Source organism: Cebus imitator, unplaced genomic scaffold (genome assembly GCF_001604975.1).
Source record: "Cebus imitator isolate Cc_AM_T3 unplaced genomic scaffold, Cebus_imitator-1.0 Scaffold142, whole genome shotgun sequence".
Lineage (NCBI taxonomy): Eukaryota > Metazoa > Chordata > Mammalia > Primates > Cebidae > Cebus > Cebus imitator.
The window spans coordinates 5,005,418-5,030,516 of NW_016107457.1; the positions used below are offsets into that span (position 1 = coordinate 5,005,418).

General features: G+C 46.2%; 1 protein-coding gene across 3 annotated transcripts; it reads right to left on the reverse strand.

The window, feature by feature from the left end:
- Positions 1–653: 653 nt before the first annotated feature.
- Positions 654–7,469, reverse strand: EGR2 (early growth response 2). 3 transcript variants are annotated; one of them, XM_037743386.1, is made up of 4 exons: positions 7,408–7,469; positions 7,199–7,311; positions 4,528–4,636; positions 654–3,128 (listed from the first exon to the last, which is right to left on the reverse strand). In XM_037743386.1, exons 2-4 carry the CDS (start codon positions 7,295–7,297, stop codon positions 1,876–1,878), a joined length of 1,461 nt encoding a protein of 486 aa, XP_037599314.1. In that variant the 5' UTR covers positions 7,298–7,311; positions 7,408–7,469; the 3' UTR covers positions 654–1,875. The 3 variants fall into 3 exon arrangements, with proteins under 3 accessions (XP_037599314.1, XP_037599315.1, XP_037599316.1); XM_037743387.1 differs by lacking the exons at positions 7,199–7,311; positions 7,408–7,469 and adding an exon at positions 4,737–5,148; XM_037743388.1 differs by lacking the exons at positions 4,528–4,636; positions 7,199–7,311; positions 7,408–7,469 and adding an exon at positions 3,984–4,339.
- Positions 7,470–25,099: the final 17,630 nt, after the last annotated feature.

The following is a 25,099-nucleotide window of genomic DNA, read 5'->3' on the forward strand; positions in this document are numbered from 1 at the left end:
CCAAACCTTTGGCAGATCAATAATCCTTTCGAATAGGGGTAATCAATTGGGAAGTGAAGGTTGGATCGAAATGAGTCCTGGGGTAATTCCTTTTGACAACCCATTAATGCTGTCATCAGCAGCGTCTGGGAGCATTTTAGATCTAAAGAGATGATAGCGCTTTTCAAAAAGTTTTCTGTGGTCGTGAGACTAATCCTGGAAGCTGAAAGTCATTTCCAGCTTGACCACGCCACCACACTTTCCACAAAGCCACATCTCATCTGAGTTGCAGACCCTGGTCAGGGTTCTGAAAGTGGTTGCAAATGTGTAGTCTCCGAGTGGGCACTTGTTTATAAGTATTTATTTTCCGGAGCCCACTCAGGAGCACAGAGAAGCTATAGGCTGTTAGAGACAACGGAACAATGAGTCAAAACAACGCCTCCCCACTTTTACACTAATGCATGGGGGAAATCCCCGGAACACTAGTGTTTGATTATGAATGGAGCCTCCTTTGGGGTTGGTGTCCACTGGCTAGCAAAGAAGATCTGGAGACCCTGGCTTGGTAAAAGCATTTTCACTGGTGCTTACTGCTGTTTTTAAGAAATAGTCCCACAGAAATTGAATGACTAATTCCTACCCAGTAAGTATTTCAGAAATGATTTCTGCAACAAAAATATTGTTGAAAAGTATTTATTTACACTATAGTCATAAACCATCCATTATCTGAACTTCAGTTAGTGGTTTTGCGTTAGAATAGATCATTTATTTTTTCACAACTATTAAGAGCTAATAACCAAACAAATCAGCTCCAGTAACATTATGTACATTCTTATCTGAAATTTGACTACAAAGGTAACACTTTTAAGTCACAAAACAAAGCATACAAAAATATACTTTCTAAAAAAAATTCCAAATATTAATAGGCAGAAATATACAGCCATACTAAACCCAGGGAGTGATTTTTTTTTCCATAATAAGGCAACCCATTTACATGCAGACCCTGTAACATTGTCTACATCACACAAGGCACCAAGGACACTTCCAACACGATTGCATGCATCCTAGTTTCAGAGAATATATGTACATCCCCCTTAAATAAGTTAACCTCTGACTCATTTCAAGAGATCATAAATGCTTTACATTTTTTCCCCAAAGATTCAGAATTTAGAGAACAGTGTACATCAAAAATACACAAAATCTGAGTGGATATACACTGAAAAAATAGTCTACATTTCTCAAACAACTCGAAAAGGAGCAGATATTGCTATGTCCCTCCCATCACATTGCACTTCTGTTCTCTGAGTTTATAATACATATTGCTTCAAGGGTTGAGACAACTAGATATGCTCTGATTCGCCATTCAAGGGCCACAGAGTGCGGCATTCAGGCCATGCTTCACTCACTGTACAGTCCCCCAAATCAGTCGCAAGCCATAAAGTGCACATCAGTTTTGCTTGTCTTTTTGCTGTCCCCACTTGAAGGGATCAGCATCTCCCAACCTATTGTAGAAAACGTCTTAGATTAATCCTGACATCCAGGGTCAAAAGCCTGGGAGGGGTCAAAATAAGGGGAAGCGGGGAGCAAAACCTAGTCAAACAACCCTTTAAAGCAGGGTCAGACCTCAGCCCTCAGCCAGGGGCCCCCACCCCATCCCCCTCTAAGCCTCCCTTTTGCCTTGGGTTGATAGTCAGCTCATCTATGAGAGACTAGAATGGGCTAAGTTTTAGGAAGGACGTGCTTCTAGGTGGAAAGTGGGCAGTGCTAGGCTCCACCAAAGCCCTTCGCCCAACGAAGGGAGGGAGGGGCAGGGAAGGGTGGTAGTGTTTGTCGTGCAGCTCCAGTGGACAAAGGGATTCCGGGACCTTTGGGAGCTGGTATGTCAGCCTGAGTCTCATCTCAAGGTGTCCGGGTCCGAGAGGAGCAAGGGGCCAGCGGCCCTCCACCAAGAGTACCGCTGTTGCTGCTGCACAGGGTACCCCCAGGCTGTGCGCCCCCAGAGCAGGACGCTGTGGACGGGGCTGGCAGTGATGCAGAGGGGGCACTGCTTTTCCGCTCTTTCTGTCTCAGGTGGATCTTGGTGTGGCGCTTCCTCTCATCACTCCGGGCAAACTTTCGGCCACAGTAGTCACAGGCAAAGGGCTTCTCACCAGTGTGCGTGCGGATATGGGTGGTGAGGTGGTCACTGCGGCTGAAGTTGCGCATGCAGATCCGACACTGGAAGGGCTTGTGCCCAGTGTGGATTCGGATGTGCCGTGTCAGCTCGTCGGAGCGGGAGAACCGCCGGTCGCAGCCTTCTGCTGGGCACGGATAGGGCCTCTCATGTACTGGCGTCTTGCTAGGTCTGTTGGGGTACTTGCGAGGCCTCAGAATGGGCCGCAGTGGCAGGTGGTGTGGGTTATAGGCAGTGGCAGCAGCTGCTGCTGAGCTGCTACCAGGCAGCCGGGGTCCCTCGCTGCCTCCACTGGCCCCTGGTCCAGTCACCCCAGCACTGGGGCCCCCCAGGGTAAAGTTACGGATGGTAGAGAGTGGAGTGAGTGGAGGGGGCACCCGAAGGGTGTCCAGGGGGCAGGGAAAGGGCTTACGGTCTGGGCCAGCTGTACCATGTAGGTCTCTCTGGCACTGAGATGGAAAGAATCCAGGATAGTCTGGGATCATCGGGAAGAGACCTGGGTCCGTGGCTGGCTTGGGGGACGGGTAGGAAGGAGGTGGTGGGTAGGCCAGAGAGGAAGAGGTGGAGGTGGTGGCTGCTGACAGGAATGCAGAAGGGTCCTGGTAGAGGTCTCCCGCACAGCCAGAGTAAGGAGGAGGAGGCGGTGGCGGAGAGTACAGGTGGTCCAGGTCAGGCTGGGTCTGGGACATGGTGCACACACCCAGGGGTCCTGTGGCCAGTGGGTTGGGGGAGGCAGACGTGACGCTGGACGAGGCTGTGGTCGAAGCTGGGGAGGTGACCCCTTGCAAGATGCCTGCACTCACAATATTGATGATGCCTTCTGGGTAGCAGCTGGCACCAGGGTACTGAGGGTCAATGGAGAACTTGCCCATGTAAGTGAAGGTCTGGTTTCTGGGTGCAGAGACGGGAGCAAAGCTGCTGGGATATGGGAGATCCAACGACCTCTTCTCTCCAGTCATGTCAATGTTGATCATGCCATCTGGGGAGGGAAAAGGCAGAATAGCGGTGGAGCGATGAGAATACAGCCAGGACTCCCTTCTCATCTCCACTCACATGGGTCCATTTCCAAGGCCCAGAGTCTTAGCACTGAAGAGCTGGGGCAAAGTCCAAAAGGTGGGGAGATTGTGGCCCATAGACAGTAAGAAGAGGCTAGCTAGCCCAAGATCCCACTGTGGCAACCCATTGGCAGTATGGAACTCAAGAACTACCTCCAAAAAAGCAGAATGAGCTTTTCCCATCTCCCCTCCACCCCCAGCCATCTGTGGCTCTAGTCCCCAATAAAAAACACCCAATAATAGCAACAACAATATTTAAAAAATCCCCATCTGCCCGGAGCTTCTCTCTCTTTTTTGCCTGGGGGTTCCACTGCTGAGGCACCAAAACACCACCCAAGAATCGACCTATCCCAGCCAGTGCCGCCACGGTGCCAAACCGTGAGGAGAGCCCGAGAAGGGGGTGGGTGATTTCCGGGCTGTTCCCCATCCCCGGCGCCTGGTGCCTTCTCTCCCTCCCTCTCCCGCTGCGCTTCAGCTGAGAGCTGCTGGAAGGAATCGTGGCTGTAGAGGAAGGAGTCCGTAGGTTGGTTCCCTCCCAATCTTCTCCGCCTTTCCTGACACCCGCGCGTCCCTGCCTCAGCTCAAGGCCAGTGGCCCGGCTTCGAGGAAGGCGCGGGGGGCCTTGGGAGATGACTTTCCATGGCATCGCCAAGGAAACTGGTGTTGCCGGTGCCCCCGCGGGCCTCCCTCTGCAGTCCGGGGGCTGCTTCCCGCCGTTGCCCGCCCTCCTCCACCACCCACTCCCTGCCTCCGCCGGCCGGAGCCCCCGCTTCGCTAACCCCCTCAACTTAGCGGGCGGCGCGCAGGTGGGGGCGCGCCTCCAGGCCGCTTGAGGGGAGCTCCTAGATTTTCCCGGGGTCGGCTCTGCCGGGGAGGGAGCTACCGACGCTTTCCCCTGGCACTTCGCCGCCGCTCGGCTCTCCAGACGCGCAGGTCTCCCCAGGAGCCCCGAACTTTACCATCACTTTGCCCCTGCCCCGAGAGAGGGGAGGTCGAAGTGTCGCTGGCCAGAGGGCCTGAGCAAGCCTCGAAGCTCGGTGGAGGGGCCGCCTCTTCCACCCCGCATCCCTGTGCTCGCCAGGGGAATGGGTGCGCCGGGGCGCACGCACGCCGGTTTGCCGGCGACCTGGTGCATCTGCCCGCGCGCCCCAGGCCCTGCTATCGCAGGTTCCTCCTATACCCACTTCGAGTCTCCAAAGCCAGTGCAGTCAGCACCGTCCACTTGGAGCCCCAATCCTCTCCTCCGATTCCCGCACACCCACTGCACCCCACCCACCAGCTCCGAGCCGCGCAGGTCCCGGGCGGCGAAGACACGCGGCTTACCTCCGGCCACTCCGTTCATCTGGTCAAAGGGGCCTCCCAGTTCGGCATTGGGAAAGATGGTCACCGACGTGGCGGCGAGGTCCTCCACCGGGTAGATGTTGTCAGACAGCTGGTGCACAAAACCACTGAGAGTTACTGGGATTTTGTCTACGGCCTTGGCGGTCATCATTTGCTCCTCGCGCAACCTGGAGACCCAACTCCCTCGCTACCTGGAGTGTCAGAAAAGCCGTTTTGGAGAGGGGTTGGACTGAGCCTGGGATGGTATCTCCTTTTGCCCTCCACACTTAAAAACAACCACCACACACACCAAAAAGAAAAAGAAAAAAAAAAAAACACAGAAATAAAAGTAGCAAACAAGTTGCTGTTTTTTAAGAAAGAAGAAAAATGGCTATTTGCCACTGACTCTCTCCTGTCTGTGTTCCGGCTGCTGGGAAGCCAGGAGTTGCTGGTGTAGTGTTATTATAACAGTCAGTGTGTCCCCTCGCCGAGCTATTAATCAATTGCTGCTTGCTCAGTTAGACGGAAAGTGTTGCTCTAAGTATTTATGGGCAGGTCTTCAATATCCGTGACGTCGCTGCCCATATATGGACTGAGGAACAGGGCTGGGCCAGGAGGCTTTTGCCGTCACATGGCTAATTTGCATACACGGGCTCGACCGCGCGGGCTCCGCTGAGCTCGCGACTCCCAGCTCGCAGCCAGCGGGGATCTGCTGGGGTCCCGGGCGCGCGGCCCTAGCTGCAGCCTGGGTCCGAGGCGCAGGGATCGCGTGGGAGCGGGCACGCCACGGACCCCGCCGCAGCCACAGCAAGAGCCCAAGCGGCTCCAGGCTGCGGCTCAGCCTCCCCGGGCGGGGAGGAATTCCGGTTCTCCGGGACTTTCCAAAAAAGGCGAAGATCCGGTCCTGGCGGCTCCGCCTCCCTAGCCCTTGTTTGGGAGCCATTCCGGAAAATTAAACTTCGGAAAGAAACCGAGCGGAGCCGAGACACTACAGTCAAACCCCTACTCACTTTCTTGGCAGCTCAAAACCGCAAGCAAAAAGAGGCAGCAAAGAAAAAAAAAAAAAGCTACATGCATTCACGGAAGCTGACTGCTTTTTTCTGAATTACTTGGTGGAAAGAAGTGGCTGGTGATAAGAGTGAATGCGTATTGCTTTTTTGGAAAGTCTGTTCTATTTATACAGGAGCGAAAACGGAACAGGTTTGGGTTGTTTGTTTGTTTAAGTATTTTGGGCACCTTGAGACTGGGAGGGTAAACCCTAGGAGGAGCAGAATAACTGTAGGGAGCTTCGAGAGAAATCCTCAGCCGGAGACACCCTCCTTCCTCTGCCCGCGCGTTCCCCGCCCCCCTTCAGCTGCTGCGCTGAGCGGGCGCCCTTCCCGGCGCGTCTGGGCGGTCGGCTGCGTGGGGGCGTCCAGATGGAAGCTTGGACACTCACCCTGTCCCTCCACACACACATACACACTCACACTCGCTCCACTTCCGCTACACACTCCCGCCCCCGCTGCCCTCATCACACACCCACTCACAACACCTTACACTACACACCTCCCTGTTGACTGAGTGCGCCCGCGCGCCCGCGTTGCCAGCAGTGTCCCGGAGGCAGAGGGGGCGCCCGGGCTCGCCGGACAGGAGGCTCTGTGAAGACACTGTCCTGACCTTCACTATCGTCCTGGCCACCACAGAACCCCCTTGACCCCAAGAGCCCATGATCCAGGGGCGCGCCCTGCCCCCACCCGAGCCAGAATACATGCACTAGGAGAAATATTTTATCTCCCTCGCCAAAACACACCTCCGTGAGCCCCGCGCGGTTCTCAGTGACGGCCGGCGGCATCTCTAATGCCACTTTCAAGACACCATCTCCATCCCCCCACCCACTCGTTTTACTTTGCAAGTAGAAACCTTTCTATTTAGTTCCCAACGCAATTTTAAACAACTTTTCCAAGGTCCAAATGGCAGCAGGTTCTGGCTTGCTAGGCGCAAAGCGTCTACCTCCGGGTGCGCCCCAGCCCGTATGGGTAGCCCGTCCTGGCCCAGGCCCCACAGGAGGCTGGTCCTGGGTCCCCAAGCCCAGCGCACCGCCGCCTGCGTGGCTCATTCATGGTCGTTTGTGCGGGTTGCGAGCTGCCCCAGCCCTTTCCCGCTCCAAAGCCGCGGAGGCCAGGGATAATGCGTAGTGAGCCTCGCCGGCCTGTCCTGTCCCTTTTTCACCCCCGGCCGGAGCGGCCCTAGCCTCTTGTGGGCTGGAGCGGGCGGGAGCCACGGCGCCACGCCGTGGAGGGAGCGCGGCGCTGCAGGCGGCTCTCCAGTAGCTCACCTGCCGCGACCGCTGCTGCCCTGCGCCAGTTCTCGCCAAGCCCTGCGCACTGCATTCAGGGCCTTCGGGCGGCGGAGAGCGGTCTCTCCCTCCGCTCCTCCACCCCTCTGCTTCTCTTCTCCCTCCAAAAAAGCTGGTCTCTGGAGACCAGCCATCTCTTTGACTTCAATCACCCAGAGCACATTTGGGAAAGTTTCCCGCTTGCGCTGTGCGCTCTTTTCCAATTGGGGATTAAAAGGACACGGAAAGAAATGGCAGCAACGTTAGTACCCTAGTAGATACCCCACCTCCGGCAAAAACGTGCAAAGTCCTATTTCAAAAGAAAAGAAAAAGAAAAAAAGATAGCTGCGTTCTTACCACGTGCGCCAGCCCGCTCCGCCTGCGCTCCGGTGGGTCCCGCGGCCCCCGCGCTGACCATGGGCAAGACGACGCCTCGGAGGGGAGCCCGACTCGCATCTCCAGCCCTGAATCTGAAAGAAGGGAGAGAAGCCGAATTATGTAAATGCGTAACCCGGCGAAGGGGCTTAGGTTATGGCCCCCCCCGGCCCCTGAGGTGAGGCACCCACCGGCGGCAAGCGCTGGCGCGGCAACTGATCGCGCTTCGCTCCTCTCTGCGCACGTGGGCGGACCGGCAGGCGGGCGAGTTGCCCGGGCCGCCCGGCGACTGGCGCTGCTGCCAAACCCGTCGGCGGTCGCCGCGCGCCGCCCCGAGAGGGAGCTCCTGGACGCCCAAGTGCCCGGCCAGCAGGGTGCGGAGAGCAAGACGCCGGCCGGGGGCGGCCTGAGGGAGGGAGAACCGCGAGGTCTCCGGCTGCCACCCTTCCCGGAAGAGGAGGCCAGTGGAAGGCGGGTGGAGGAGGGGCCCTTCGAGGAGTCTTCAAAGCACGTTAGGGTAAATGAGAGTGACCGACCCTCTGAAATTCTTCGGAGATTTCCAAGGACTCACACCTCCCCCTAAGAGCTACGCTGCATCAGCCCGTGGTGCGCAGGGAATGGGGTGGGGGTGGGGGCGGGGACGGGCAGCAGCTGCGGGGAGGCCCGGGAACGCCTGGGGCCAGTCCTGGGAGGCCTTTACTGAACCTCCGCTGAAACGGGTCAGTAGATAACTCCTTTTTTTTTTTTTTTTTAAAGAGTGTCTCTTGCGAAGTACGAACCTTTAAATATGAATAGTACAGATAATGGAGCAGAATCAAGGCGCATTCTTTCAAGCCAACAAGCTCGGAAAGCTAAAGTGGCTTGCCTGAAGTCACGTAGCTAGTAAGTGGTCGTGTCCAAACTTGCAGCCGGGTCTTCTGAATCCAAGTACGGTGCACAGTGGTCGCTACATCGTGCCTTCAGGAAAACCCAGTTGCGGAAAGTGAACAGTTCTTTGAGGATTGGGAGCCTGACTCAGCCCACTAGGGAAGAATCAGGCCACCTCCGCCAATTTCATCTCCTTTCTTTGGCATTTCTGAGGAGAGCAAAGCTGACTGAGGTCAGGGCTTTCTACTGGCCAGGAAGAAGGGGCTGTCATGGCCACACCCTCTGCTCAGTGTAAAGGGAGAATTTCAGTTCTTGGGTTCTCCAGACCTGGATTGTGGATGGAATGGCCAGGCTGGCACAAAGCCAGCATACTAATAGGCGCTGTCATAAGAGAAGCCGGCCCCACAGTATCCTTCCTGGAGGCAAGAAGAGGTGAGAGAAGAAAGAAGTGCGGACAAATAAAAACTCCAAAGGGTTTACTGAGCAAGATACTGTGCTGTAGGTGAAGGGGTGTTGGGATAGAGAATGTGAGAGTTAAAATACGAACATGTACCATGGTCCCTAAGGTTAAGCACTTTAACTATTTTGTTTTGATTAAAAACCCAACAAAGAAACACCTTTCTTTAAAATAGAATTGTAAAAATGCCCAAGTAAATGGGGGACTCCAAGATGTATCAGGGCTATTAAAAGAGTGGCAAACTGATGCCAGTTTCCAATTTGTCCAGATTCTAGAGCCGGAAAGTAAAATAGCAAGGATGCAGAGCAACACTGTAGTAGGCTTGCTCCTGGGGTTGCGGGTGTTTGGGGTGGCAAGCAGGGATGGCAACCTGAGGGTCCTAGCTGGACCCCAGAGTCCCCTGAGTGATTTTTAGATTTTTAACCCAGATTTTAAATTCTCATTTGCAATGTGATAGGATCATCAGCCAAGAGGGTGTCACAAACGATTGGTTAATATTTGTGCTTTGATTTATTAACACTTTTTGCACATCATCATAGGTTCTACCTAGCATAATGTCATTTTTGTTCCCTTCAATACTAATATTGTTACTGGAGTGGAAGACAAAAGAGTATCAGAATCTTCCTTAACTGTGAACACTCATGAGGGTGGGGACCTCAAACTTGAATGGCATAGAACATATGCCCTTCGGTGAAAATCAGATTAATTGCCAACTCTGCTATCCAGCCAGGTTTTCTTAAAGGTGCCCCTGTGAGCTGAAAAAAACTGATAAATGGTTCTCCACATTTCAGCGTTCCACTACTAATCTGGTAATCCCAGGGGCTATAAATCAAGCCCAGGCTATGCCAGTCAAAACTGTGGTGCAGCTTGAGGAAAGCATTGCTTTGCATACTCCAATGTGCAACTTAAGTCACATGTCTTTGGCACAAATAATCTGAACAGGAGGAGGTAAGAGCTCTATGATCTAATTTTGCAGAAGCACCAGCACAAGAAGCAGCATTGGCCCAAGCAGTGGGTGCTCAGGTTCCCTTTAGGCATTTCATGTGCCTCTCCTAGGCTTCCATCACTACACCAAACCCCAGGGATATAGTGGTGCCTAAAAGTAGGTCCGGTTCCCACCCCATGGAATTAGCATTGTGCATCACACAAATACATGACTACCAACAATGACAATATTTGATCCCAATCAAAGAACACGACAAAGGACCCAACTGAGTCTAGGAGGTGGAGGAAGATTTCTCTAAGCAGTGATCTGAAGGGTGTGCAAGGATTGGAGGAAGATCAGTGGAGACAGCATTCCAGGGAGAAAGAACAAGTGTTGAAAGGTGCCAAGGTGGGAGGAAGCGAAGTTTATTTGAGGAATAGAGAAAGTTCATGGTTGGTGGAAACTTTCGAGGCCATCTGCATGTGTAGTGCACTGGGGCTGAAGGAGGCCAATACAGGCATCCTCCTTGGAATGTCTCCAGAGAGATTTTATTCTCTAAGATTCTTTCTTTGCTCTGCCATTTCTTTTTCTGGCTAATGACAGTGGCATTGGAATTTTTACATTTGAAATTTTTTTACCACTAAGTTTCTGCAAGTGAATGAGAACATGCTGACAAGGTTTCAGAAAGGAGAACACATACAAAAATGCCTGTTGATATCAGCATTGTGTCTCAGTGACAGTCTTACTGAAAAACATTTCTTCATTGTCTATTTCTTAATAAGGTAATGACAGACAATGTGAATTTTGTCCCATTTTAAATGAATAGAGTTTTTAAGTGCAGCTTTTCTAGTAGAAACACATCCTGCCAAATCTACAGATCACTTTACCATTGCTGGCAGAAGATAAAAGGTAAATCAATGCATGGTTTATCATGATTGTTTAAGACAAAGTGAATACAAACCTGGCGTCCACTTTAATAAGCGATAGGCTATCAGACTGATCATGAAGGCTCAAAGCATAATCTCCATCCCAAATCACGCCTTTTAATATTTTTTAATCTTTCAGTGTATACCTTTAATTTATTATCTCTAATTGTATAAAAAATAAAGTTTGCTACAACTGGGGAGCTTATGGCTTTTTTTTTTTTTTTTTGAGACAGAGTCTCACTCTGTCACCAGGGCCAGGCTGGAGTGCAGTGGCACGATCTCAGCTCACTGCAACTTCACCTCTTGGGTTCAAGGAATTCTCCTGCCTCAGCCTCCTGAGTAGCTGGGACTACAGGCGCATGCCACCATGCCCAGCTAATTTTTGTATTTTTTTAGTAGAGACAGAGTTTCACCATGTTGGCCAGGATGGTCTCGATCCCAACCTCGTGATCCACCCGCCTCGGCCTCCCAGTGGATTTTTTATACATATATTACTAGCCTGCTTATATTACCAGGTTATGGAAGCAATGTTTCTTCTTCCAAATGATGTCATACTTGTTATAGAAGCTTTGCTTTTATACTGACAAAAAGACCAGGCCGTCAGTGTGTCCAGTTGTCACAGCAGTTGCTTCACAGCATTTAAACCAAAAAAGAAAACAAATTGTGTATTTCAATTAAATAATCTTGATAAGAATGGTCACTTTTCTCATGTTTATGGTTAAGATATAGGCTCTGGAGGACCATATGGCCTGGATTTAAATCCTGTGGTCCTGGGTTCAAAGCTGAATCCTGCCACTACCTGGCTATATGTTCTTAAACACCTAGGTAGTTAAAAGTTCCGTAACTTCTGTGTGACTCTGTTTCCTCATATGTAAAGTGGACAGATTGATTATAGGGTTGTTTTAAGTATTAAATATAATAATACACGCAAAAGCCATAGCATATTGTCAGTATATAGTAACTATTCAGTGATTCTTAGCTATTAAATTATTACTATTATCGACTGCCCACTCTGCACCAGACACTATATACTGTGTTGTTCTAGGTTCATTGCTTCACTTCTCGCAACCACCTTGAAATACAGCGCTGTTTATTCTCATTTTACTGATGAAGGAACTAAAGCTCAGGGAAGATACACAGCTCACCCAAGTTCACACAGAACCAGAATATGAACTCTGTTATCTCAATCACCAAAGCTCATGTTTCGAGTACGTTATATAATGTAGAACAATCCATAGCACATAAAAGCAAGACAGTGGCTCTACTTCAAATATTGATATATGAAGTATTCGTTGCATTTTTCCCAAATTCTGAGCTTCAGCTTCCAAGAACATTGATAATATCGTTTCTGAGCAGGCGAAAAAGGAACCCAGAAGGCAGAGGTTATTGGCATGTAATTTAAAACAAGCTATACCTTTGTGGAAAATGTCATCTAAACTTGGAAAGCCAAGTTCCACATTAATAAGAATCTAATTAATGTAACACCTTTTTTCTCAGTAAGACCACAATGCATCACAATAGTACTGTTTTTCCTCCAAGGAGGTTTGGGAATATAGAATCAAAATTTTAAATTTAGGAAGAATAGGTTAGCAGATGGCCTGCAAAATCTAGAGACAGTGCTTCATAAGGGGCATTCTTGGCCTTGTGGAACCCAGTCAGGAGCATGTCTTCGTGTGATCTTCTCACATATTTTCTATGCCATGACTTCTTCAACTTCATTATAAATCCCCTTAAGGCAGGGACATCAGAAATGTGTTCTCTGTTTATATTCCAATCAAGCAAAGTTCTGGATAGGAATCCAATATTCCAGTGATGAGAGGCCCATCTGAGATTTTTATCCAACCTTGTCAGATAATTCCCAATTAATTCTACCCATCCTACTGCATGCTATGTCTAACAATTTCACAGGGAGATGTTGTATTCGGAATAAGTGCAAGGACCTGAAAGCATCCTCTGAAGGATTTGTCCTCAGACATCCCCTTTTGCAGAGGTTTAAATCATTGAGTTCTCAGGGGCCACTCTCTGCCATCAGGACAATGAATGCTACCGACATGGTAGCAGCCAGCAGGAGCCACCTGCTCTCCTTCCTGACTCCTCTCCCACCTGCTACTGGTCCCAGATGCAGGGCAATCCAGGCAGCCTGGAGAATGGAGAGGACTCAAGGCACAGAGTAGCAGTTCTGCCTCTGCCAATGGCTGGTGGTGCTATTTGGGGTGGGTGGTTGATGCTGGGAGGCACCAGCTGTGCTTGCTACAGTCACATCACTCAAACCTTTAGTGACAGCCTTGGGAGATAGGCTTTTCTTTCCCTGTATCCAGTGATACTTCTTAACCTCATGCCACAAGAGGTAGAGACATCACATCCCCTCATGCCTGCCAGAATTTTAAGTAGCAGCCAAGGGGCCATAATGTTTAGAAAAAGAGTTTTAAGTGTTCACTATTTTGAGCGAGAAAGGTGGTAAGAGCAGGGGAGAGGATTGGGCAGAAAGAGAATGCAAGAAGCTGGCGCTGGGTACAACACTGTGTACTGGAAATATCACGAGAGTAGGAACAGGACTTAATGCCTCTCCATCTTAATTGCCTCTCCATCTTAATTGCTTCTCCATCATAACAATGGTTGATATTTATTGAACATTTCAGGATGCTAAGCACTCTCATGACTGGGATGCTTTATCTCTTTTAATCTACCAACCACACTATGAAGCAGATATTAGGGTTCTTTTCACTTTACAGATGAGGAAACTGAGTCACCAAAGCCCAAGTTGCAGAGCTAATTCAGTGGAAATGCCAAGACATGAACCCAAGTAGTCTGACTCCATTGCTGGTGTTCCCAGTACCTACTCCAACCGGTGTAACTAGACAAGCGACTTCACATCTCTGAGCCTCTGTTTCTTCATCTTTAAAATGAGACTGGGCATGCCTGCCCTAAGTGCTGTTGGCCAGAGCATTGTGAGGCATCCAAGCAAGAACACATTCTGAAAAGCAGGACAATGCCGCAAATATAATTGTCATCTCCCAGGGCAATGGTTTGGGTTGCTGGGCCTTCAGCGGCAGGGCTGAATGTAGATTGGGGTAGGGTGGGAGGCCAAGTTTATGATTCCAGGACAAGGTGTCAACCACTAAACTCAGCTTCTGACTGTTTGCTTGCTGTCCAAACCTAAGATCCTTTGAGGTGGTCTCTTTTCCCCTCCTCACGGTGCAGAATCGTCCAGATCTGTGTTTTCCTTCTCATGTGAAGATAGGGGAGTGGGGAAATGTTCCTCAGAGTCTTGGGGCCTTTAGAACTAGGCGTTGGTGGGTCTGCTCCTCCTGATACTAATAGCAGGCCTAGACACATGGTCACACTCCTTCTCGAATCCTCATAATTAACTAGAATGTGTGCTGCTCTCTAAGGGCTGTTTTGGGTCCAGTGTGCTCACTACTGAGTAACAGAACAATTTCAATCAATGGCATTGTGTGCTTATAAGAGAGTCTCCCCAGAGACCTGGCAACCCCTAGCATTTTAGAATTAGACAGATTGCTTTTTTAAAATACGATTATTCAGACAACACCCCATGGAAACTTCAAAAAGAGGAAAACTAGAACAATTTATTACATCCTTTCTTCCCTTTATTTGAATTTCATGAAACGAGCCATCAAAATCATGTCCAAAATCACCATTTTGGTCCCCTCATCTGTTACTCAGAAATCCTAGAGATGGAAGGTACTTTAACAGGGGCTTATTTCCTCACTTTTCCTGTATTTCAGGCTTTTTAAAGTCACAGATTGCTTATGGCTGGGCACTGTGGCTCACACCTGTAATCCCAGTACTTTAGGAGGCTGAGGTGGGTGGATCACGAGGTCAGGAGTCTGAAACCAGCCTGGCCAACATGGTGAAACCTGTCTCTACTAAGAATACCAAAAAAAAAAAAAAAAAATAGCTGGGCATGGTGGCACATGCCTGTAACCCCAGCTACTTGGGAGGCTGAGGCAGGAGAACTGCTTGAACCCGGGAGGTGGAGGTTCCAGTGAGCCGAGAGCGTACCACTGCACTCCAGCCTGGGCAACAGAGCAAGACTGTCTCTGAAAAAAAAAAAAAAAGATCATAGATTGCTCTCATAGAATAGCAGCTCGAGTGGATTGTTACCAAACAAATAGAAACTAGCATCTGGAAGCCCAATATACATATACAGCAGATAAAAGATGGGTGGTTATAGTTGAACCTGGGTGGACTTGACTCCTTCCCCACCATGCAAATCCCTGATGAAGGGGACTAAGACACTGTGAATGGTTAACACTGAATGTCAACTTGATTGGATTGAAGGATGCAAAGTATTGATCCTGGGCGTGTCTGTGAGGGTGTCGCCAAAGGAGATTAACATTTGAGTCAGTGGCTGGGAAAGGCAGACCCACTGTTAATCTGGGTGGGCACAGTCTAATCAGCTGCCGGCACAGCTAGAATATAAGCAGGCAGAAATATGTGAAAAGGGAGACTGGCCCAGCCTCCCGGCCTGCATCTTTCTCCCATGCTGGCTGCTTCCTGCCCTCAAACATCAGACTCAGTTTTGGAACTCGGACTGGCTCTCCCTGCTCCTCAGCCTGCAGGCAGCCTATTGTGGGACCTTGTGATAGTGTGAGTTAATAGTAATAGACTCACCTTTATATACTTATCTATTCCATTAGTTCTGTCCCTCTAAAGAACCATGACTAATACAGACAACTTGTCTAAATTCCCTGGGATCTGAAGTCCACTGCTGTAACTTAGAGGCTCAGCCCACAGCATGCTGAGCCAGGGTCTGCGAACAAGCAGGTAGGCGAACCACAGGGTAACTTGTCTCACTTGCAAATGCCCAGACTAGCTCATAGTGTTCCTTTATCCATTCAGCAAATATTTATTAATCACCTACTATGTGCTAAGTATCATGCCAGATGCTTGGAATGCATCAGTGAACAAAACTCCTTGTCTTCGTGGAGCTCACATCCTGAAAATTCTTATGAATTTAGGTCCAGAAACCAAAAAAGGGAACGAAGTTTGTAGTGTCTTCCTCTATCTTCAGCCAGAATCACATTTAGACCACCCACACTCAGGTATGAATCTCTCCTAAGGCCATCAGAGAAAGAATGGCAAACTTGTTTTAGTAACTCATTCCGGTGTTTAATACTCTCACAAGACATTCTTCAGAGATAGAATACACCCCCTTTAGTATGCCTTTTATTTTGTTTTTTCCTCAGGAGACCTGATAGAAGTTAGTCACAACGTTTTGAGTAAGAACCAGTCACAGGCTGGAATAGAGCCCTCAGCCTTCTCTGTTTAGCATGGATAGAATCTCAGTTTCTATTGCCTGTCTCCAGGATTTTCATGTTTTGAGCCTTTCACCATCCACATCAACTCTCTGATGAATTTCCCCCACACTTCCCAGTGGTTATAAAGCCCAGTCAGCCATTTTAGGTGCCACTCTACCCTTTCCAAGTCCTTTTCACTCACATTACTTCATATAAACCCTGTGATGTTGGCAAGGCCATGTTCACCTTTCCCACTGCCCACAGAAGCTAAGTGAGCCCCAGAGGGGCCGAGTGACTTACCTAAGGTCACACAGCTAGTAATGAGGCAGAGGCAGCATTGCCAGCCGGGTCTCCAAGTGCTGAACTTGAGAGTTCTGTCTCATGGGAGCCGTAGCTACCAGTTGGGAAGGTCCAGGTATGTGAAGTCTTGTGCAATCCCTGAGACATTTTGATGGCTGGTGGCCAGTTAACATTTAGGTCATGTGTTTTCTTCCCCAGGTGTGTGCTGACCCTGTTCTGTACCCCTGTGTCATATGACCCCTAAGGTAAGGACTGGTAGCATAAAGTAAAATGATAACCATCATCAACCGGATCCTGGCCTTCTAGGTCAGAGGCAGATTGGGGCCTCTCCAGCCCCAGGTCCATCCCCATTAGTACTCATTTGCCCCATTTCTGTGAGGTTGGCACTGACTCACTGATTGCCACCCTCTGGGTTATCAGGCTATGGTGCAACCAGAAGAGATTCTCATCTGTGTGAGGTGGCTTGAGTGTGGTTGGGTCTCGACTGGGGGGACCAGCCTGACCAGGTGGAGGAGACAGATTCATCAGCGTCATCAACAGAAGGCTTCGATGGTTTTGTTTCTTTCCAAACTTAGCTAACCTATGCCACAGTTTGCTCAAAAATGATCACAATATTATTTTCAGATGAAACCATTTATGTTTGTGGGTAAAAGTTGGCCTCATCATAATTCATGGAATGAGCAATACCACCTCATGCTTTTAGTCTTGCCCAGAGGGTTGCAAGTGAGTCCTTAATACAATGAAAGGAGCTCGTGTAGTTACAGGAACTGACCAGTAACTGTGCTGGGCCATCTTCTGACCTCACTCATTATCAGAATCCTAGTCCCAATAATCTACTGTAGAACAATAACAGCAACAAAGAAAATGCTAATTTTGAAATAGTCTGGCTCCCCTTTATAATTAAAAAAAAAAAAGACTTCTTACTATGGCCTGTAAGTCTCTACATCAGAGTCCCCAACCCCCCAGTGCTGCAGACTGGCACCAGTCTGTGGCTTCTTAGGAACTGGGCTGCACAGCAGGAGGAGTGAGCATTACTGCCTGAGCTCTGCCTCCCATCAGATCAGCGGCAGCATTAGATTCTCATAGAAGCATGAACCCTATTGTGAACTGTGCATGTGAGGGATCTAGGTTGTGTGCTCCTTATGAGAATCTGTAATAAATAATGCCTGATGATCTGAGGTGCAAGAGTTTCATCCTGAAACCGTCCCCCCACCACATCCATGGAAACCAGTCTCTGGTGCCAAAAAGGTTGGGATTGCTGCACTAGATGACCCGGCCTTGTCCTACTCCTCCAGTCAACGTGTCTTTCCTCTCTTCCCACTGCTCACCATTCTCAAACATTCCATGTTCCTTCCCATCCTGTCCACCAGCTATTCTCCTTGTCTAGAAGGATCCCTGCCCCCACCCTTTGATCATCCTATGCCTAGTCCTTATTCAGGTCTCAACACAAGCCTTCCCATCCCAACCCTCCCCACTTTTCCTTGGTCACCCTGGCCATTACTGTGTTTTATTTTCTTATATTAGGTGTGTTCTTAGTGAGTATAAGCTCCATGAAGGTAAGGGCAATGCCTGTCTGGATTGTTACTATATCCCCCCGACCGAGAACAGTGCTGGCGTAGAGAAAGGTGCAGTAAACATTTATTGAATGGATGGGATGAATGAGTCAAGATCAGCCAGGTTTGGGATCCACGGCCTCATTACAACTGTTTGCCCTTCCTGAGTCTTAGCTGCCTAATCTGTAAAACAAGATTATTAGCCTCCGTGGCAGCTAAGGCCCCATACAGCTTTGGCAGTCTATTATTTTCTGGCCCTGAGGACCCACGGAGAGCCCAAGGGCTTCAGCCTCAACCATCACCCCAAACTGGACTGGGATTTTGTAAGTGAGGCAACATCACAAGTCCCGATTTAGGCAAAATGTATCAGGCCCATTGAAAAGGTCTCCCTCCTGCCAAGAAAGAGTGGGGTTGTGCTTTTTCCTAGGAAGAGGCTGGATGATCCTGATAGGAACTGTTCCCCATGAAGTCTGTTTGATTGAATCTGTTGACTTGCTCATGCCAAGGTATTTGCAATTGGATGGAACAAATCAATATTCTGATATATACATTATTTGTGCTTAGAAGGAAGACTTAACTAAATCTGCAACTAATGGAACCTCTTTTTAGTTTTATAAATAAAGATAATTTATCCTTTTTCCATCTTCAGGCAAGTCCCTCAGACTTCATTAATTCTTTCTAATGGATATTGCACTTATAATGACATAGAAAATAATGGGAAGGAGACAGTTAATAAGAGGGAAATAAATGTTTTTCTACCTAATTAGAGAACATAGTCTTAAAGTAACTTATATTCTTTGATCTATGGCAGTTAGGACTGCGTGTTGTTTTTGAATGAATACTGCTAAATTTTGGTAAGTAAATACCATTATTATCAACATTTGACTTTGAATATCCTAATGGCATCCTGTAGGCTTACTTTAATTTCAATGATGTATTTTAATTTTGGATATAGAATAGAAACTACAGTTTATATAAGTTTTAGAAAATAAAAAACAAGTTGGGTTAATTGGGGCCCAGTTATTTAAAACACACACACAGACACACACACATACACACACACACACACACACACACACACACACACGCAAATCATTAAATAATGTGAAGAGAAAACAGACATGCAAAGAAAGAAGTCAATTGTTTATCATCATAGTCCAAAAGTATCTGAACTATCAGGTGTAAATTGTAACTGACAGATACATAAAGGCCGTTTGTTAGAATTGTTGGGCCAATGCTGACAAAATAAATAAGTAAGTATTTTTGAGATCTAATGAGTGCCAGGCCCTGGGTCAGAGGCTGCAGGGAATGAAAGAGGAATTTGAGTCCACATCTCTTGGAACCCACAGTCCAGAAAGAGGTAAACCAGGTGCACAAATAAGTAGATTTCACAGAGGACATGGTAGGTATGATCAGACACATTCAAAATGTTGCTACAGGTCCCAAGGAGGGGGACAACAGCTGCAGTTGTAGTAGTTGGGATCAAATAAGGCAAAGCACATAAAGGCCACTCATTTTTCAGACTTGGGTGTTTCCATGTCCTTCATAGCTTAGTAAACCTCTTTACACTATATCTAATACAATGGGATGGCCATGGGAGATTATCAGTGTACATTGATCAATCAATCGACTTGATTGATACTTAGTAAAAGATAAAGGGTACATATTCCAAACATAGTCCTTAGCTACCAATAGGTTGAGTTAACAGATTTTGGGGGTTTACCTGAAGATTGATCAAAAGTTTGGCTACTATAGTTGTAGACCCATAAACATAAGTTCTGTAGGTATCTATCAGTTTTAGTTTTCTGGGCAAAGATTATTAAAGCCAATCAAGGGAGGAAAAAACAGGCATTTGTATAGCCTGCTCCAAAATGAAGGAGGCTGCATTTAGCAGCAGCTCAACTTTCTTTTTCCATCTAAATGTTCTGAAAATCACGTCCCAGACATCGCACCAAGAAGTGGTTGTGTGGCTCTGTCAGGGAAAGAAGCAGGCCCTCAATTGTGCTGGTGGGGTTTTACATAATAGCTGGATAGAAAATAAAAGTTCAGCTTTGAAAAGTTCATAGGGCTGTCTGCTATGATGTGCAGGCCCCTAAAGACAGCATTTCCCCAGCCACCCTAAACCCTGATCACTGAACCCTCCACAGTTACTCTCACCGTTGAACACCCAGCCGTGGTCTGCACGCACTGTGGAATCTCAGGCCACATCAGAAATGAGCCATGGAGGAAGAGTCAACCTACTCATTTCAGTTTGTTGCCTCAGCCTACACCTCCACAGGACTCCTGGTTGAAATAGGAGCTGAGAACACGTGAGCTGCAGCTGCCGAATTTGGAGCACCCAGAGGAAGCCCATTTCAGGGCAAGACAGCCTCTTGCATTAGGCCAAGAGAGCAGAGAAATCAGGAACTTGAGAGGCACGGGGACTTAGCATTCTACCCCACCCGCTGCCTTTTGTGCGGACTCTGACTCAATTAGAAGCCCAGGGAGGTATAGCAACAAAAGTTTGGGGATAGGCAGATGTTAGGAAACAAAGAAAACCTGTCCCTGGTCCTGGATCTCAAAGTTTCCATTTGGAGTAAATTTTCAGAATGGAGATTGATTATTTAACTTCATTGAATTTTCTTAAAAAGAATGGACTTTTTTTGGTTCTGTCTCAGTGATTTTAATTAATTTTCAGAGGTCTATAGCAATAACTGTTACCTAGAATGCTATTATGGATAAAATGTGACGGGCATAGATAAAATTAAATGTTAATTGGCATAATTATCTGGTTAATATTTAAAGATTTGTTATCTGCATTCCTCTGCTTTTGCCTTATTGTGCTTTGCAGCTCAATATGAATTTTTTTTTAGAAAAAGAATTTTCTCTTCATCTCCCACTGAGTTATTTTTCACTTTGGATTTTCTAGTTATTAGTCAGAGATGATAATAATAATTTTTCTTAACATGCAGGCTGCAGCTGAGAATTTCCAAACTGCAGTGAGTCACCTCTGGAGTAGTCAAGTCATTTATCTTCAAGCCTCAGAGTCAGACGTTGTGGCAGGAAGGGGATTCAGACTCCCCATCCTTGATACCAGGCATCAATACCACGATCCCTCACCTAATGGCATAGCTGTCTGTGGCTAGTCCATGTGAGCCACTGTAGTCCCACAAGCAGGCCTCCAAGGTGGCCTCTAATTTTCATGTCTCTCAAACCAGTAGCTTTCATGTTCACCCTGCCTCCGCATCATTGCACACACAAGGTCCCAAACCTATGTCACGTTGCCAAACAGTGACAGAGACTCATTAATTGCACAGCACTACCTGTCCAGGTTACTCTGCAGGAAGGGTCCAGTGCAAGGACCTGGACTATAAGGAGATCTAGCTTATAGTCCTCCCCATGTTCTACCAATAATTTCAAATCATGGATTGTCAGTGTGGCTGAGTGCTAGGTCTCTCAAACTTCAGTCATTTTTATTTTATTCTGCACCAATGTTTACTTTGTATTTTTCTTTAAATTATTTATTTTCATAAGTAAATATATTTTTATAAGAAAACTTTATATTATTACCACAAACAGAAACCTGTATCACTTAGCATAAATAAAAAGGAACCATGAGAATGAATAATACATTAGGGTTTCCAGCCAATACAGTAAAATAAAATGGCTATAAAAGTTCAGCTCTTGGAGGTAAAAAGACTTAAATGCAGAGAACAGAAGCCGGCTCATTGATTAAGACCACAGACTGACATTAGAGTGAATCGGCAACTAACAGAATGGGAAAAAATTTTTGCAGTCTACCCATATGACAAAGGGCTGATATCCAAAATTTACAAAAAACTAAAACAGATTTACAAGAAAAAAACAAACAAGCCCATTCAAAAGTGGGTGAAGGACATGAACAGACACTTTACAAAAGAAGACATACATGAGGCCAACAAACATAGGAAAAAATGCTCATCATCACTGGTCATCAGAGAAATGCAAATCAAAACTACATTTTGAGATACCATCTCACGCCAGTTAGAATGGCGACCATTAAAAAATCTGGAGACAACAGATGCCGGAGAGGATGTGGAGAAATAGGAACACTTTTACACTGTTGGTGGGAGTGTAAATTAGTTCAACCATTGTGGAAGACAGTGTGGCGATTCCTGAAGGACCTAGAAATAGAAATTCCATTTGACCCAGCAATCCCATTACTGGGTATATATCCAAAGGATTACAAATCGTTCTACTATAAGGACACATGCATACGAATGTTCATTGCAGCGCTGTTTACAATAGCAAAGACCTGGAACCAACCCAAATGCCCATCGATGATAGACTGGACAGGGAAAATGTGGCACATATACACCATGGAATATTATGCAGCCATCAAAAATGATGAGTTCATGTCCTTTGTAGGGACATGGATGAACCTGGAAACCATCATTCTCAGCAAACTGACACAAGAACAGAAAATCAAACACCACATGTTCTCACTCATAGGCAGGTGTTGAACAATGAGAACACATGGACACAGGGAGGGGGACATCACACACTGGGGTCTGTTGGGGGGAAGTAGGGGAGGGACAGTGGGGGGTGGGGAGTTGGGGAGAGATAGCATGGGGAGAAATGCCAGATATAGGTGAAGGGGAGGAAGGCAGAAAATCACACTGCCATGTGTGTACCTATGCAACAATACTGCATGTTCTTCACATGTACCGCAAAACCTAAAATGCAATAAAGACCACAGACTGCGGCAAGCTCTTCCCTACCACTTTGTATAAGTAAGTGTGTGTGTGTGTGTTATATATATGTGTGTATATATATGTGTGTATATATGTATGTGTATATAGTGTGCGTGTGTGTGTGTGTGTGTGTGTGTGTGTGTGTGTGTGTTTATAAACAGCTGCTGACCCACTGTCTAAATTTATGGCTTAAAGGTATGTATAAAAATGGACACAATTTCAAGACTAGGACCTTAGCCAACCACCAGTTAACTTGTTGCTCTGATTTGTGAATGACATAAAAATAGAAAGAGAGAAAATAATAACTCATTCAAACCTTGGAAATGAAAAATATGCTAGTGGAAATAAAACAATTGAATATAATAAAAATCTGGATTAGACAGAGAGAGTCAGAAAGAGTATTATTAAATGGGAATATAGTATTAAGGAATCCACCAGAATGTAGCACAGACAGAAAAAATGAAGAGGAGATGGAAAAGAAGGAGACAAAACAAAAGTCAAAAGAAAGTTTGCTTAAGAGACACGTGGATAGACTGAGATTTTTCTCCAACTCTTTTTAATAAGAGTTGCAGAAGAAAAAAAATCGAGAGAATGATAGAGAAACATTATATGATGAGAAAATACTTGCAAATTTTATCAAGACAACCTGAGATCAAAGTTGAGCAAAGGGTACACAGTGTCAGATAGACATAAGGAATAGGTTTTGAGATCTATTGCACAGCACGGTGATCATGGTCAAAATAACGTATTGTGAAAAATTAACCGGGTGTGGTGGTGCACGCCTGTAATCCCAGCTACCAACAAGGCTGAGGCAGGAGAATCGCTTGAACCCAGGAGGCGGAGGTTGCAGTGAGCCGAGATGCCGAAATCAGGCCACTGTCCTTCAGCCTGGGTGACAGATTGAGACTCTGTCTCAAAAATAATAATAATGATAATGTATTGTGTATTTTGAAATAATAAAGATAATACATTTCAAATATATCATCATAAAAAATGATGGGTAAGTGAGGTGATAGATATGATAATTAGCATGACTTAATCATTCCACATTGGTTGGCTATATCGAAACATCACATTGTACCCCATAAATGTATACAATCATAAGTTGTTAGCCAGAAGTAATAATAAAAAGTGTATTGTAGAGCATACCTAGCACCCATATCTTGGTTTCTAATACCATTCTCCAATAAAAGGAATCAGGGCTCCCTCAAGAAATGGCTGATTCTAAGACTGGGGCAGGAAATATATAAGATGAGCCAAAAGAAAAATAATACAATGATGGAGGCAAGCCAAATGATACATGAACCAAGTGAAAGCTAGAAGAATTTGAACAAGAAAATAAATATAATGCTATTGGGCTATAAGCCAAAGAATGAAAATGTCCATTTGTACATACTGATATAAATAAATGATTGAATAAATAAACAAATGGGGAGAATAGATATAGTTAATAGGCAGAAGAATTCCAAATAATTTATGTAGATACATTGCCCTTAAGAACGTGGAGCATAATTCCTATTTAAGTGTGAGCCGCACATAGTGATTTTCTTCCAAAGAGTACAGTATGGAAAGGGAGGGAAAATGAGTAACTTTAGAGTGGAGAAACCTGATAAGCATTACCTCAAGTCAGGTGATCATAGCTAATTTCGATAGTGATGTCATTTTCACAGTATATGCCGTTGAAATGTATGATGTGGTGAGAATGGCACTTTACCCCTGTGATCTTCCTCCATAAAACACATTACCTTGCTCTAACAATCAAGAAAACATCAGACAAATCCCCATTAAGTTCATTCTACAAAACATCTGACCAGTTATCTTCACAATTGTCAAGGTCTTCAAAAATAAGAAAGCCTCAGAAACGGTCACAACCAATAAGAATCTAACAAAATAAGATGACCAAATGTAATATGGTATCCCAGATAGGATCCCAGAACTGAGAAAAAAGGCATTAGGGAGAAATTGAGAAAATGCGAATAAAATATAGATTTTGGTTAATAATAATGTATCAACGTTGGTTCACGAATGGGGACAAATGTGCCACACTAATGTAAAATGTTAATAATAGAGAAAACTGGATGTGGGATATACAGGAGTTCTGTACTATTTTCTCAATAATTTTGTAAATATAAAACTGTTCCAAAATATAATTTTTTGAAGGTGTATAGCAAGTTGACCAAGTAGGATAAACAAAGACTCACTGTAATGAAATGTAGAACATCAAAAATATTCTGAAAGTTATGAAAGCAAAAAGAGCAGCTACAGTTAAATTTACTTTGATCAGCAATAATAAAAGCCTGGCAACTGTGAAGGTAAATTTCAAAAGTGCTGATGAAAAATAAAATAAATGTCAACTTAAAATTTTATACCTACACAAACTATTAATAGAGAATGAAGACAAAATCAAGCTGTTTTCAACACATTATTTATATACTATTTACCTATCTTATATAAAAGAACAATTCAAGAAAGACTATTTTGAAGAATAATTTAGCTGCAGGACTAACACAGATATCGAGATTCATATAAAGCTGCATATGTAAACAGTGGCATTGGTCCAAGAATAGGTAAACAGACCAATGGAACAGACTAGGATCTAAAAACAAATCCATCTATCTATGGTCATCTGAATTATGACAAAGGTCCCACAGCAATATGATGGGAAAATAATGGACTTCAAGCAGTGGTAGTAGATAATTAGCTAGCCATGTGTCGCAAGGAACCCTGACCTTACCTCACACTGTATGCAAAATTCAATTCAAAATGAATCATAGGGCTAGCACCATGGCTCACATCTGTAATCCCAGCACTTTGAGAGGATGAGGCATGTGGATCACCTGAGGTCAGGAGTTCGAAACCAGCCTTGCCAACATGTCAAAATC

Coding starts and splice junctions, on each gene's coding strand:
- EGR2 (XM_037743386.1), bottom strand. CDS start 7,297: ATGCGAGTCGGGCTCCCCTCCGAGGCGTCGTCTTGCCCATGGTCAGCG. Junction 4,637..7,198: donor GGAGCGGGCTGGCGCACGTG/GTAAGAACGCAG, acceptor TTTGTGCACCAG/CTGTCTGACAACATCTACCC. Junction 3,129..4,527: donor GATGAACGGAGTGGCCGGAG/GTAAGCCGCGTG, acceptor TTCCCTCCCCAG/ATGGCATGATCAACATTGAC.